We start from the raw sequence: 15,891 nt of genomic DNA on the forward strand, positions 1-15,891 counted from the left end.
TCAAAATTTTGATAAATATTGACCTATGACTGTTTCTTACTCCCCCTCCATTTTTTTTTGGATATAGAGTTCTCCCTTAAGATAAAATCCTGTCATCATCTCTCCTTAAATTTTACATGGGGAACAAATATTTAACCAATGAATGAAGTTGCTGATGGGATAAATGAAATTAGCATAGAATGAGCTATGGGGAAAATTTCAAAACTGCTCAAGTTTATTGCTTTTTGTAAATTAAAAGAAATTGTTGAATAGGACTGGGTGTATCAATAGTTTTCCTTCCTTACTAACAAATACAAGCACCTGTGGTTACAGCAGTCTTTTGCATCTGCATGAAGTAAACCTTATTCCCATGCCTGAATTTGTTCTAGATATGATTTTCTCTGCATGAGGAAACTGCATTATTTCTTCTGTTTTAAAGAACATTGTAATGTCTTCCACGTGTAAGTGAGACACAAAACTAGCAATAAGATATTTTCAAGTCATTGATGTTCAAAACAAAGGGAGTTAAATGGAACCACCATTAAATGGCCCAAAATATTGGATAAAAATCACTGCAACCAACAGGAAGTCTGTTTGAAAGTACTGTTGTTATCTTCTCATCAATGAGAATTATATATAAATATATAATAACATTATGTCTATCTGTAGTCTGCATACTGTAAATAGGACCAGAATGTCAACATACATGAAAGTGCACCACCTACCTTCCAGTGATAAAAAGACCATCAAGTTCATATGTATATCAATATGCATTGTATTGCTGGCTGCGTATCATGAATCGTATCGATACTCAGAACAGGTATATTGTTTCATCCCTATGTATAACAATAAGAGTTGAAAGAAAAGAAGGCGAAACTTGGTCTTGTATCTTCATTTCTTTTTCACAACACCATTACTTCACAATTTTTATACTGCCCCCTATACCATGGATCTGTATATTACACTATTCTCAATATATCACGATTCTGTATATATCACAATACTCTCTATAATACAGTTTGGTATATAATGATGTTGGTGGTTATGGAACCAGTCTACCATATTAAAACAAGGGAGAACTGGAATATCTAAGATGCTATCTTGTCTGAGATAGTGAAAAAAATGCATCATCAGCAATCCATAAAACATGGCTTTAGGCCTGGTCATTAAAGCCCAGGTGATTAATTAAAAACTAAAAGAAAAAGAACAAACAAAATCAAACAAAACATTATATTCATTGTTGATACAAAAGTAAAGCATCAATCAAAATTAGATAATAAGCAAGAAAATACACAGTCTTTATTAACTGACTTATCTAAACATGTTTAGTTAATATAAATTTATCTTAAAAGCTGGCCCTCCCTGAAGGTACAAAATCTCTGGACTGATCTACTGTTTCCCTAATTTGTGTCAAAACATTGTTTTTACTTCACATGAACTTAAGACATTTGCCGGTCACTCAATGACCAGGGGACCCGAGTGGCTGAGTGGTCTAAAGCGCTCTCTGTTACGGATCACCGACATCTCACCTCTGTCTGCATGCGTTCGAGTCTAGGATTTGGCTAATGTGGGTATTTTTCGAAAGCTAGCCAGTAGCTTCCCTTGGGTCGGTGGTTCTTTCTGAGGTTTTCCCAGGTTCTTCCTCCACCATTAATATGGCCACCATGTATAGCCTATCATGTGCTGAAAAATGGCGTTAAACCCTAGAACAACAACACTCACTGACCAATATGCATACTATTGTACTTGCCGGGTGTGTATTGTATTTAATACATGACAAGAGGCTATTTCTGGTTATAAATATCAGTTTTATGGAATTTAGCAGCTACAGTACATTTAAATGTTTAAAGTGAATTTTGGTTTAATGGGGTTTCTCTTAGTGTAAATTAAAATTTATTACCATTTTCAGAGTAGAGCGGTTTCAGTAACTGGAGAAAGATATTACAATGTTTATGAATGAAAAATTCAGTACCAAAATAAAAATTTCTATATACAATGGATTTGGTCTTGAGGTATTTCACTTATTTCCAACAAAATCACAACAATGAAAAAAGATGTCCACCTACCCAAGATTTGAAGTCATGGCTGCTTCAAAGACCACAGTAAAGTCTCTTGTTTGATGTCTGCCATGTTTATCTGCTGCAGTCTGAAGGTGAGAAATATTCCCATGTCCCAAATGGTGGACATCTTTCACATCAAACTGGCTACATATGGCTGCTTCAAGCTCATGCACCTAGAACATGAAAAAACATTCTCCAAATTCTTATTTAATAAAGATCCAAAGATTACAGATATCAATGTTCATAATTACAGCCATCTTGGATGTTATTGGCACAAACCTGCTTAAAAACATCCTCTAATTCTGACCAGGGTGACATTTGTTAAATAAATGGAAGGAATTAGAATTTAACTTCATCTGCATTCAAAGCTAGAGTCTGTGCCAGCCTTTAATATCTCACTTGAAATATATCAGTGGGAGATAAATAATATTGCCACAGTGGTGATACCAAAGTGGTGATATCATTTTTAGAACTACTTTATTCCCCACTGAGGAAATGTATCTGCCTTTATGTATGGTGGCACTCTTCAGTTTCATCTTTTGCACAGGGTTAGAATTTTAAAGAAAAAGAATTTCCCCAGCTTTCCTCACTGGTTATACTGGATATTTAAAAAAGACCATGCATATCTTAGGTATATTGCAAAGAACCTTTAATTCCCTTTATTTTGGTGTATGATTGATGGGTGTAATATGGGTTATAGAGTATACAGTCTGGCCGTAATCCGGATTTGTACCTTTTAAAAAAGTGCTAGCTGAACTTGGTCATTTTCACTTCCTGAACTTCAGAGGTAAATTGTATAAAAAAGTGCAGATAACTTTTTTTCCATTTTATATATTTGGTAATTCATTCATTGCACTTCCAGAAGCTGGTATTGTCTTGTCTGGCAAAATTCATTTTCCCTATTTTAATAGCTGCTATGGTTAGTGTACTTTAGACTAATTCAGGCTGATATTTTTAGCACAAGGGAGCAGTCATTTTAGTTAGCAGTGTGTTTAGATCATGTACAATTTCCAAAAGTACAATATACAAAGTAATGTCAGCCACATTACATTAAAGTAGCATAGAGGTATGCCAACATTCTCTCCACTGTGCATGTTTTAAATGCAAACAACTTCACCTTACATACGTCACTCTCTCAAAAGTACATACTAACTGGTGAGTGCCCCCTATGCTATTAAAACCTGTATTTCCATATTGAGGCCTATTAGATTCTTCTTCTTCATTTGCTCTCAATTTGGAACTACTTTTTTTTCATTTATCCTACTCAAACCTATATTTCAATATTTAAGTCTATTTTATTTTTCTTCTTCATTCTTCTATCTCTCCCCCCACCCCACATCAGGATGTACAGATCTTACAATGTGTCCAATGTAGACTCTAGCGTACATTTTATGCAATCAATGAGGTGCCACCAAGAAATGCCATGAAATGAACTCCAAAAAGCAAAAATTAAGTTCAAGTATTAACCTTTTAATGAATTAGTTTGCTACATGAATCATAGAATCTGTCGATGACTGAACTTAGATGACCTGTTGCTATGTGTAATCCATAAAGTATTGTACACCTGTAATACTCTACAATAAACAGGAAACATTTATCTGAATAGAAACCTCATGATTCAATAGAGCAATAATAGTTTTTAAGTCGACTCTTTATCTCGCATCACAATCATGTTTGAAAACAATGGTCAAATTAAGCACTGAACAGTGTTGATTGCAAATCAAAATTATGTATCAATCGAAAACTGTATATAGCATCTGCAACCATGCTAGACCGCAAGCTTGCCAGGGCTACATAAATATGTTTAAATGTAGAAATAAACAAAATGAAGAAAGAAAATCCTTACATTCATAATCATTAAAATCTTTTGTTTAAAGATGTTATTCTCTCAAGTCCGTCAGACACAAATGTTCTGTTATGTTTCTACATTACTCGACACCATTACCAATCACTGCATGAAATGTATTTTAAAAAATTGTAACAAAAATAAAAATCCTTTCATTTTCTTACAAATAGTCATTAATATGACAAAATACATATTTTGGAGCACATGTACAAGCTAAATTTGTAAAACATCACTGTCCAAAAATTATTGTAAAAATTAGGAACTTCTTTTTATCAATGTAGCAATGCAGTCGTTATTTGTACTGGCACACTATGGTGAGAAAACCAAAAAAATCAACAGTTAATGCCTTTAACAACAACCGAATAAAAAAAAGAAAATATATCACAATTCTTCACCTCTTGTATTGATATTTGTATAGATGCTGAAAAAGTATCGGAACATCAGTTAATCATTTCACCCTACTTGAGACATGGTCAATCAGAGGATTTTCTATATTTGTTTTCAATATTGGAGGAGGTTTTGTATAAAAATGACATATTTTGAAGTGTAAAGAAATTGGGAAATTGTGTGGAAAAAAGTCATGTTAATCATACATAAAATTTGGGAATCAGAAAAGGTGATTTTATATAATATACAAAATTATTAATGAAGTGATTCTATATAATAAATATACAATATTTAATAATGAAGTATGCATTATAGCAACTCTCCTACTCCATTATCTTGCCAACTTTTATTGCATTTCATAAAACTCTTCTATCTTTCACACGTACAAACACAAGTGATTACAGAACCATTCTGCTATTGAAGTCTGGACAAAAATACCATCAGGAAAGTGATCACATAGCTTCCTTAATGTTCCCATGCAAGACACCACAAGGTCACAACGGTATGGAAAGGTTTTAAATGTGAACCTACTTGTGACAGCCCTGCCTGTTTAGCCTGCTTAATAAACTCCAATAAATCCGTATGCTGTGGTCTGTATGAACTCTCACCCTCTGCTCTGGAAGTTGATCCCAGGACTGTTCCACCATTTTCATCCAGAATCTGTGGATCAAAATTAATGTTTGAGTTGAAAATTGATTTGCTAGATTCAATAGGATGACATTACCAAATTCCAAATGTTTGGTTGTTAGGTTCTGTACCAAAATCTACACATCATTAACATGTAATAGCAACCCAGTCTAACATGGCCAAGATAACAGTTTACCTGGAAATCTTCATTGCAGCATCATTACTCATCTGACTGCAACACATTTTATACATTGTAAAAGCTAATAAATTATCTATAATGGGCATGTTTTCTTTTTATATTTGACACTATATTAATGGAATTATTACTTTATAATCACCGAAAGTAACAGATTTCAAGCATCATTTATAATTAGCGACGATCATGTCGTGGTCATGTGACCTCTCTTCTTTGTTACAAAATGCGGGTTATTAAAACTTCATGAATATTCATGAAATTTTCAATCCAATCAGAGGAGATATAAACAATTCAGTCAGTGGTTGTCTCATGTTCCTATGATCTTCCTACACAAAGAAATAATACCTGATACTTTATGCAGATTTGACAAAAAGTTTGGCAATTTAAATAAATACATCATATATCATTAAAATCGGCATATTCCAAGCTTTATTTTGCTACCAAATTTATATTTTGGAAATGTTTATAAACCAACCGCAACGAACATTGAATTTGTAAAACATTTAAATCTCCCCGTGTTGAAATTGTCTGCCGTATTTGAATTTTCTAACAGCTGATAATGATGTTAACCTTTCCAGAACTGATGTTCCAAAACTAAACTTATTTTTAATTCCGTACAAATTGGTGTGCCAGAACTTTGATAAAATGATTTTTTTAAAATAGTTTTTATTGTATTAACGCTTGTTGTACGGTTAGACAGTATACAGTTGCAAAAAGAACACTCAAAGCGTAGATTTTCGTCAACTATAAATAGGCTTAAGTTGTCGATGCTGTAAATATCTGAACTGACAAACAGTCATCGGTTTTAAAATATGTTCAACCTTATATTCATTATGTTATTGCATTTGTTTAAATTTTGTAATGAGGCTGATGAAATATTGACTAAAAAATCACATCACTATCAGACAAATGCAAAGTTTCGGTATGACACTTTTTTAAAATAATACTTCGAAGAGCATAGCAAAGTAACTACATGCACACTTAAAGTGGGTTCTTAAATCCCCAATGCACTGATAACATTTGATACGATCAATAATGTTTTCAAAATACAAAATAAAAATATACAAAGCCTGAAAGTGATAAATTATTTTGCAGGTATATGATATTGAAACGTTAGTTCTAAGTGAAAGATGGCAGCATTTCCTGGTCCATTTTGCAAGGAGCTAAATATAACATCACATACAAGTCCCATCACAAAATCCAGCACTCCCAGAAGATAAAATTTCATCTTTCCTGTCTAAAGTATGTACAAAAAGGGCAATAACACATGCCCATTTCCTTCCCTTGACACCATCAGGTGGCATTAGTTATAAGCTAAGCACAACTTTATGAACAGGATGTTTGCATTAGAAGGAAGATAGAAGGGAATTAAAGTAATATGATCTGGGAAGTATTCTTTGAGAAACATAATTTACTGAAAAATGAGCCACCTTTTCTAATACATTCCTCAATCACACTAGGAAAATTGGTTACAGGTGTTGAGCATCATACTTACATCTCAGGTAACTGTCAAGGAATGACGTTGCCACAGAAAGAGACAGAAAACTGGTTATCAGTTACCAAATACAATTTCCATCAACTGGGTCTGTTAGACCGCTGTGCAACTGAGAATAAACTGACCTGATCCAGAGTGCATTGCTTTTTCATTTCTGACACGCTGTCTAAACTTTATCATTTTTATCACAGTAATTTGAGGTCCTTTGCTTTTAGAACATGTTCTAAATATTACAGTTTGTATGGCAAATAAGTTAGATGAACAGTAATCTAGCAAGAGAGAATTAGAGACACTCAGTCCCTGTCTCTCTCCAGATCACAATAGCACCTTAAATCTATATAGTTTTATCTACTGTAGTTTCATTTATTTCCATTGGGCTCAATTTTCGTGGTTTTGTGAAAAAAAAAGGAATTTTCATAGGTACATAAATTTGTGGTTTTGACTGTCAAAGTTTGCATATTAACACGGTTTAACCTCTACCCGAAATAAAGAATACAAAAGAAAAAAACTATGCCAATGCAAACAGCAGTCACTTTAATGTTTAAAACAATACTACCACCTGTATGAGCACAAATCAAAGACCTGGCAAATTCAATACTTACACCTTGCTTTCAACCAAGTCAATAACATCAGTCGAAGCCCACACAGCCAAGAACACTAAAACAATACTCCCATCTATATGAGCACAAATAATATACCTGTCAAGATTAATCACTTTTACCATGTTGTCGTTTGAGTGCTCAACGCCAAAGGAAGTTGACGCAGCCAACAACACTAGGTCAATTGGTTATTAAAGAAGAATTAAAGTCACAAGTGGTGTGCTAAACAGGTCATGGACGCCATTATGGAAAAAGATGCTACTGATGACGATCAGTGCACAGTATTAGTAAACCTTGCAGCCTCATTAATCAAGCCAATTCACGCTGAATGGATAATTGCAGCTCATGCAACAATGAATGAAAGATCGAACCTTATTATCATTGGTTTTGAGAAAGCTGGACCTGTTTAATTCAGCAATTTGAGGATTATTTACCTGAGAAGCATTTGTGAGTACCATGAGACTTGATTGAGAAGATGTTGATACAGTGGCTTTGTCCAAAAATCTGTGAAGTGTGAGCTTTAATACTCTGATGTAATTAGTGCATATATATAGTGTTTCATTAATAATAGTGTTGCAAGAAATAGTTACAGTATTTTACAGGATTGTTGTTCTTTTGGATTAAAAATGCATGGATAAAATGAAATGTGCTTTCAGAAGGATTTAAATGCTTCAACAACATTGTACTCGAATGAAGGATCGATTTGAATAAGTATTAAATTTAATTTTCATATACTGTTCTTTTGTAATATTTTTTTCTTTCATTTTCATTATTACTATTGTTTGAATTTTTCTCTATTTTCTCTCTATCCTTACCTTGCATATCGATTGAAGGCTGTGAGTGTAAAATTACAGCTATCTGATACCTTATCAAACGTGTGCATTGAAACAATATAAAATGATTTATAATTCTTGTTTCAAAAGCTTAAAATAAAAAATACAACAAACACATGTAAAAGCTAATATTTAATTACCAGATTACAGTATTGACCTTGATTTATCAAATACTCGTAGCTGTGTTAATCTCTAGGAATGAAACACTGTAAGAAAATGGGGGTGGGGTATCATCCTACGTGCTCATTTTTCGTTGGGGATTTAAATTCGTGGTTCGGGGCAACAATGAAAACTATGAAAATTGGTCCCCCACAAAAATTGATGATACTACAGTATATGTTATAACTGTAAAAAATTCCCAACCGGAACATTGGTGAATGAAATACGAAAGTCATGATATTTTTGTTTCACTGATTAATCAGTCATTCATTCCAAATACATTTTAATAGTCATTTTCATTGACAGAGCACAACGTACTTAATACAAATGTAATAAACGATAAAATCAAAAAGATATACTTTCACTGTTGTAATTTTTTTCTTCTTTCATATTTACAAAAAATTATTGATCAAGGGCTAATTCAATGATGAGGTACTAACAGAAAAGAACAAACAGTCAAATAAGGTTCTACTATAAACCAATCAACGTAATTACTATCAGAGCACTATCCAAAATGACAGACTATTGTCACACTAAAATATGGAGTGAAATCAACCGGATTTGGTATCACATGCATGTTATATGGAAAAATTAAGTTTTTCACCAAATTCTGGGTCAAAATTCAAGGTGTATATTATATATAAGTGCATAGTATAATGACCAAAATATGATATTGCTTCTAGAAAAGAAAAAAAGGGATGCAAGACAAGAGATGGATGCCGAACATTTTATCTACATGAGTTATGCCATTTGCAGCATTTCATGTAGCTTACAAAATAACAGCATATTTTGTCATGCAAAATACACATTCTACTGTAGACAAACCTGGATCAAAATCACATAATACACAAAAAAATAAAGCTCCACATTGTATGTTCTCTATATGATTTAAAACAAACAGATCTGTTGGTTCTATATGGAATGGCATATCCACCTAAACAGATCTGTTGGTTCTATATGGAATGGCATATCCACCTAAACAGATCTGTTGGTTCTATATGGAATGGCATATCCACCTAAACAGATCTGTTGGTTCTATATGGAATGGCAGATCCACCTAAACAGATCTGTTGGTTCTATATGGAATGGCATATCCACCTAAACAGATCTGTTGGTTCTATATGGAATGGCAGATCCACCTCTTTGCTGTTTGCATTAGAATGTGCCTAACACAGGGTTAAATACTAATTACCTGCTTGACTTCTGCCAGAAGAAATTGTAGGAATCGTCCTTGCTTCAGATCTGTGAATGCTGGGAAATCAAAATCTTCAGCCAGCTTCTCTTCAATTCTGTCCAATAGTGACAAATTCAGGGTACCATGAGAAAAGCAGCGGTCCAAATACTTTCTCAGGTTCTCTAAGATTTGTTCTGAAAAGAACCAGTTGGAAACAGTAAACAGATTTTGTCGTATTCATCATAATTTTTGTCGGTCAGAGAATAACTTCCAATACACAATAAATGGATGCCTATTGTACAGAATCTCATAATTTTTAAAATTATAAATAATAGACTGACCCCTATATGTTGCACATACAATGACAAAATAAATCTAAATGTCACTCCCAGCATGACTGTGACCCTTATATGTAGCACATACAATGACAAAATAAATGTAAATGTCACTCCCAGCATGACTGTGACCCCTATATGTTGCACATACAATGACAAAATAAATCTAAATGTCACTCCCAGCATGACTATGACCCCTATATGTTGCACATACAATGACAAAATAAATCTAAATGTCACTCCCAGCATGACTGTGACCCTTATATGTTACACACATACAATGACAAAATAAATCTAAATGTCACTCCCAGCATGACTATGACCCCTATATGTTGCACATACAAGGACAAAATAAATCTAAATGTCACTCCCAGCATGACTATGACCCCTATATGTTGCACATACAATGACAAAATAAATCTAAATGTCACTCCCAGCATGACTATGACCCCTATATGTTGCACATACAATGACAAAATAAATCTAAATGTCACTCCCAGCATGACTGTGACCCTTATATGTTACACACATACAATGACAAAATAAATCTAAATGTCACTCCCTGCATGACTGTGACCCTTATATGTTACACACATACAATGACAAAATAAATCTAAATATCACTCCCAGCATGACTATGACCCCTATATGTTGCACATACAATGACAAAATAAATCTAAATGTCACTCCCCGCATGATTATGACCCTTATATGTTACACACATACAATGACAAAATAAATCTAAATGTCACTCCCAGCATGACTATGACCCCTATATGTTGCACATACAATGACAAAATAAATCTAAATGTCACTCCCAGCATGACTGTGACCCTTATATGTTACACACATACAATGACAAAATAAATCTAAATGTCACTCCCTGCATGACTGTGACCCTTATATGTTACACACATACAATGACAAAATAAATCTAAATGTCACTCCCAGCATGAATATGACCCCTATATGGAATAAACACACAATGACAAAATAAATCTAAATGTCACTCCCAGCATGACTGTGACCCTTATATGTTACACACATACAATGACAAAATAAATCTAAATGTCACTCCCAGCATGAATATGACCCCTATATGGCATAAACATACAATGACAAAATAAATTTAAAAATCACTCCCAGCATGACCATGACCCCTATATGGTACACACATACAATGAAAAAATAGATAAAGATGTCACTCCCAGCATGACTATGACCCCTACATGGTATAAACATACAATGACAAAACTCAAAATCACTCCCAGCATGACTATAACCCCTATAGGCCTTTTCAATAAGGGTTGTTGTCTCCCCCTAGTAGGAACTCTTCAGTGTATCTTTTGTGCATGCGTTAGCTGCTGCTTCAACTTCCGTGGGCTACCCATTTATCAGCTGTCAAAGAATGCCTCTGGCAAAAACCCACAAGTATTGTTGCATTTGTAGCAATTTCAGAGGGAAGGAAGTAGATGGGAAAACAATATCATTGCACAGATTTCCTGCAAGATGTAAACTACGTAGAGTTTGGCTTCAGCGGTCACGGCTAGTACGGAAAGATTTCACTTACACAGCTAAGTCAAATGTGTTCCGATCATTTTGTGAATAGAAGTGGGCCGTCAAAAGAGCATCCAGTGCCTTCAGTTTTCCTAAACAAGGTGTTTCAAACGTCGGTAAGTGGCTACATTGAGTACTATTATGCTCCATCCATTTTAAAAGAGATGTTATTCTGTGGTTTTTAATCAGCTGTAATCAATAGCATTGTGTATGCTTTTTAACAGTCATATTCCATATTTAACTTATTAAGTGTACTCCTCTCTGTGATGTGTTACATACAGATGTTCAGAGATAACAAAAGTTATGCATTTGTGTGTAGTCTGCTACTGCATTGTAGTTGAATTTGATGTTGTAATGACCTTTATCAACTGTTGTATTGTCTTTAAATCTGCTGTTGCCATTGGCACCGTAATATCTACAGGTGCACAGTTACACTATAAACATTGACTGTCTACCCATCCAGTACTTAAAGAAAATGCTGTAACTTACACCAGCACCAACTTTTAATATGTGCATGCTACACATGTATATGTAAATATTAATTAACTGTTATAAAAATTATGTTTATATTTGTATAATTATTTAATTTCAGAATCTGGAGAGTGAAACCTTGGAACTTGCCAACAGTGACTTTCAACTAAATGAAGATATGGAACAAGGTGACACTGCTGAACAACAGAGTGATGACGAGGATGATTCAAATGATATTTCAGAACCATTTATTGCAAAAACTGAATCACCTCTGGACATCTCTGTACATTTACATGATTATTGTGGACCGATAAATTTAAATGATATTGCTGCCAGTCATATTAAAAACCAATCAACACAAACCAATACCCTACTGAGGATAGATGTTTCTACTCAGTGTGATTTTAATGAAATGTCACCTGAACATGGCACACCTGTTAACAAAGTGACAACTGTAGATTGCGGGATACAGGTTAATTCCCCCGTTTTAACATTTAAGGATATTGAACATGATGACCAAAAATTTATATTTTATACCGGAGTTCCAAATTCAGCTATTTTCAAGGCATTATTTAATGAAATTAAGGATGATGCTACAAGTCAGACAGCTCGTTATGGTGCTACAAGTGGAAAGGGACGTCCAAGACAGTTGCATCTGATAGATGAATTCTTTGTCTTGATGCGATTGAGACTAGGCTTGTTACTGGAAGATTTAGCAGATCGATTTAACATTGGAACGCCGACATGTGGAATGATTTTTTACAAGTGGATTGATTATTTGTATATACAGTTAGATTTTCTAATCCAATGGCCATCAAGACGTGCTGTTGATGAACATATGCCACTTTGTTTCAAGGAAAATATCCAAATTGTAGGGTGATAATTGACTGTACAGAGTTACGCACGGAAACGCCTAGTTCCGTACAGCACAAATCTTTGATGTACAGTGATTACAAATCACACATGACATGGAAAGGGCTAATTGGAATTAGTCCAGCAGGGGTTGTAACATTTGTATCAGATTTGTGGGCAGGGAGTGCAAGTGACAAACAAATTACTAAAGACAGTGCCCTGGTTGACATGTGTGAACCTGGAGATGCCATTATGGCAGACAAAGGATTCCTTATTTCAGACATCACAACCCCAAAAGGTGTCCATCTCATCATCCCTCCACTTAAACAAAAGAAAAAAGTTCTCCAAAAGAGAAGTGCAACAAACACGAACAATTGCAAATCTTCGTATCCATGTTGAGAGACGGACAAAAAAATTAATATTCTTAAAACTGTTATGCCTATAAATATGTCACAACAAGTAACAAAGATATGGAAGATACGTACACGATTAACAAATTTACAGCCACCACATTGCAAAGCAAATTAGTATTATAACACTTTAATTTACATGTATTACAGCAGTCTGTTATGATCATATGCATGACATTACTTTCAAAATTTTTGTGGCAATAATTTTGACTTTTAAAAACACCTGCCTATATAACAACACATATTGTAAACTCATTTAGTAAACATGTCAACTGCAGTTTTAATAAAGAAAATATTAAACTCTTCAGTCCATTTTGTTGTGTAACTTTTTATTCCAATCTCATTGAATCGATAAATTACTTGAAATGTCACCGTATGTCATTAATTTGACAATCACTTTATTTCTCTTTCTCATCATCACTGACCAAATGGTAGAGAGAAACACCTCTAAGCACACGTGTTGTGTACATTTCAGGAATAATTCCTTTCAAGTAGAAAGAATTTAGTTTTTCTACCATAATATTCCAGAATTCTAAACTGAATGGAATGTATTGAATAGATGGTGGTTGCTTCAAAGTCCAAAACACAAAATCACACCAATCCTTGCCCGTAATGGCCATTTGTCCTTGCACTTGAAAATAATATGCATGCTTCCTTTTTAAGATTGCATTGCCATGGAGGTCTAAAGAAACGTGCAAAAGAAATCTGAATCTTGAGCACATTCACTTGGAAATTTAAATTTCCATCTGTCGGATGCTGGACACTTTATTTCCAGTAACCCTGAGGAATCTTGACAACAAGGATCATGAACAACTCCATATGGACTTGCACCTAAATGAGGAAAAAGTGTGTTAACATAAAGCCCACACGGTGTCACATGAAGATCTGGATGAGATTGTGTCATGATATTTATGTAAGTTCTCTGGGCTACAGGTTCATGATCCCTACCCCATTTGACATACTTGTTATCAAATGATGTATAGCCCATGATAACTTTTACTAAATTGTCTGGTTGAGTAGTTGCTTGACGCATTACCACTTGGCCAAACTTTGAACTTGTTGTTCTCCCTTTGTGGTATTCCATCCACCTATTGTTAGTATGTTGACCTCTCGTTCCAAGTTCTATTTTGACACATTGTTCTTTAGAATAGGATATGTTTCTGAAGTGATTATGGAAATGAATTGTGGCGCTTTCAGAAGATAAATCTGTTTTATCAGAAAACATGAAGACAATGTTGTCGTTGAGAGCTGGTATGCTATCTTCTTCATCCTTGATCTTCTCAAAATTGGTTAACCATCCAGCTTTGGAGTTTAGCTTTAAAAGCTTTTGTCTAAACCTTTCAACATTAACAGTTGGTTTTAATGAAGGCTCCTCAATATTATATGGTGAGCGGCGAAAGGAGAGATCCTTTGATTTCTTTGGACTAAGATGTCGTTTCCTCGGATTATTCCATTTTGATTTGGCAGAAGTCGAAGCATTTGTTCCATCTTTGTTCTTTTCAGATATATCCATCAGTGCATATAACATTGCCCCAATGTGATTGCAGGCTTCACCCAGACTGCAAAAAACAAAGTCAAGAAAAATAACTGGTGTACAAGGTCCATCACTGTTATATATGTATAATTAAATATATATTGTAATAAGTGATTAAATTTAAGTAGGGGTAGGGTAGGGTGGAGTATGTTGTAAATGCATAGCCATATATTTTTTCTATTATTCCAATTTATTATTTTAAGTATAATTAATGAAGTATGATGCACTTGTTAGAATTTTTAAGCAATATATTTGGGTATTTTTTAAACCTGGAACATGGATATTTAAATAACCAAAAAGTACAGGATATGCAGATTTATATCTTAAGCCAGTTTGAGAAGATAGGAAAAGTTATGTCCTTTTTTCTTTAACAAAAAGATTTGTGTGGCATCCGGGCTTGACATTAATCTGTTAATAAAGCAAGTATCACAAGACAAAATATATAAAAATGAAATAGTTACCATATTTACAATTGCAATCTGCTGAATTCACATTTCCAGTGACTTTGGACAGACTGACCCATACAGTATAATCCTTCTTATCACTGTTTGGTAGTGACGGTATCACTTGATATCTCACGTAACAATGTGAACATTCCTCCGAAACATTGTTAAATTCAACATTGTGGATGTGCTGATCTTGAAAAAACACTTCACTCTTCAACTGTCGCTTTGCCTTCATTGTCAAAACTAAATAATTGTAAACGTCATTATCTGTAAAATTAGGAATGTTACACAGATCTTTCGTCCAATTATTCAATGACGACGGCAATGGCATTTTCTCACCAAGAGGAGTGACCAGTTTCTCGGTTGTCCTTGAATTGTGTCCCTGCTGATCGTTTAACGAAACACAATTTACATCTTGTAGGCCCAATGCTTTAATCCCCTTCGCTCGCTTGACTAATTCTTCTTTTCTCCCACTAACATTCTGCCCATGCTGTCTCAGGTAAGATTTAAGTTCCGGGATTTTACACCTTTCCAAAGCGTCATCGTTTAAATAGCTCATTGTAGCAAGTAATCAAAATCGATAAACATAGCCCCCGGAAGTTTATTAAGTGATGATAGCGCCCCCATCTAAGGGAAGTAAGTAACTTATTGAAAAGGCCTATATGGTACATACATAAAATGACAAAATAAATCTAAATGTCACTCCCATCATGACTATGACCCTTATATGATATACACAACAAAATACCACACCTCCCAACCCCAATGATACTCATCGAGGAAGATTTTCAAGGAGATTTTAATTATTGCAAGGAGGATTTCATCAATCTTAAAGGTATAAAGAATGTTAAATGACATTACTTAATTAAAAGATTCAACAAAACTTAAGAGTCAAGAACATCAAATAATGCTACATGTACTCCATGAGTGT

General features: G+C 34.3%; 1 protein-coding gene and 2 pseudogenes across 2 annotated transcripts in view; 1 reads left to right on the forward strand and 2 right to left on the reverse strand.

Annotated features, from left to right (window-relative positions):
• Positions 1–15,891, reverse strand: part of LOC149772437 (uncharacterized) — a 170,414-nt gene that overhangs the window by 126,656 nt on the left and 27,867 nt on the right. For both annotated transcript variants that reach the window (XM_089947829.1, XM_089947828.1), the window contains exons 5-7: positions 9,374–9,549; positions 4,804–4,932; positions 2,046–2,212 (exon numbers count right to left, since the gene is read on the reverse strand). In XM_089947829.1, coding sequence (XP_089803955.1) covers positions 2,046–2,212; positions 4,804–4,932; positions 9,374–9,549 — 472 coding nt within the window. The remainder of the gene's footprint in view (positions 1–2,045; positions 2,213–4,803; positions 4,933–9,373; positions 9,550–15,891) is intronic.
• LOC149772438 (uncharacterized) lies at positions 11,099–12,969 on the forward strand (annotated as a pseudogene).
• LOC149772439 (uncharacterized) lies at positions 13,320–15,533 on the reverse strand (annotated as a pseudogene).

This window comes from Sinohyriopsis cumingii, unplaced genomic scaffold (genome assembly GCF_028554795.1).
Source record: "Sinohyriopsis cumingii isolate HCF-2022 unplaced genomic scaffold, ASM2855479v2 utg001505l, whole genome shotgun sequence".
NCBI lineage: Eukaryota > Metazoa > Mollusca > Bivalvia > Unionida > Unionidae > Sinohyriopsis > Sinohyriopsis cumingii.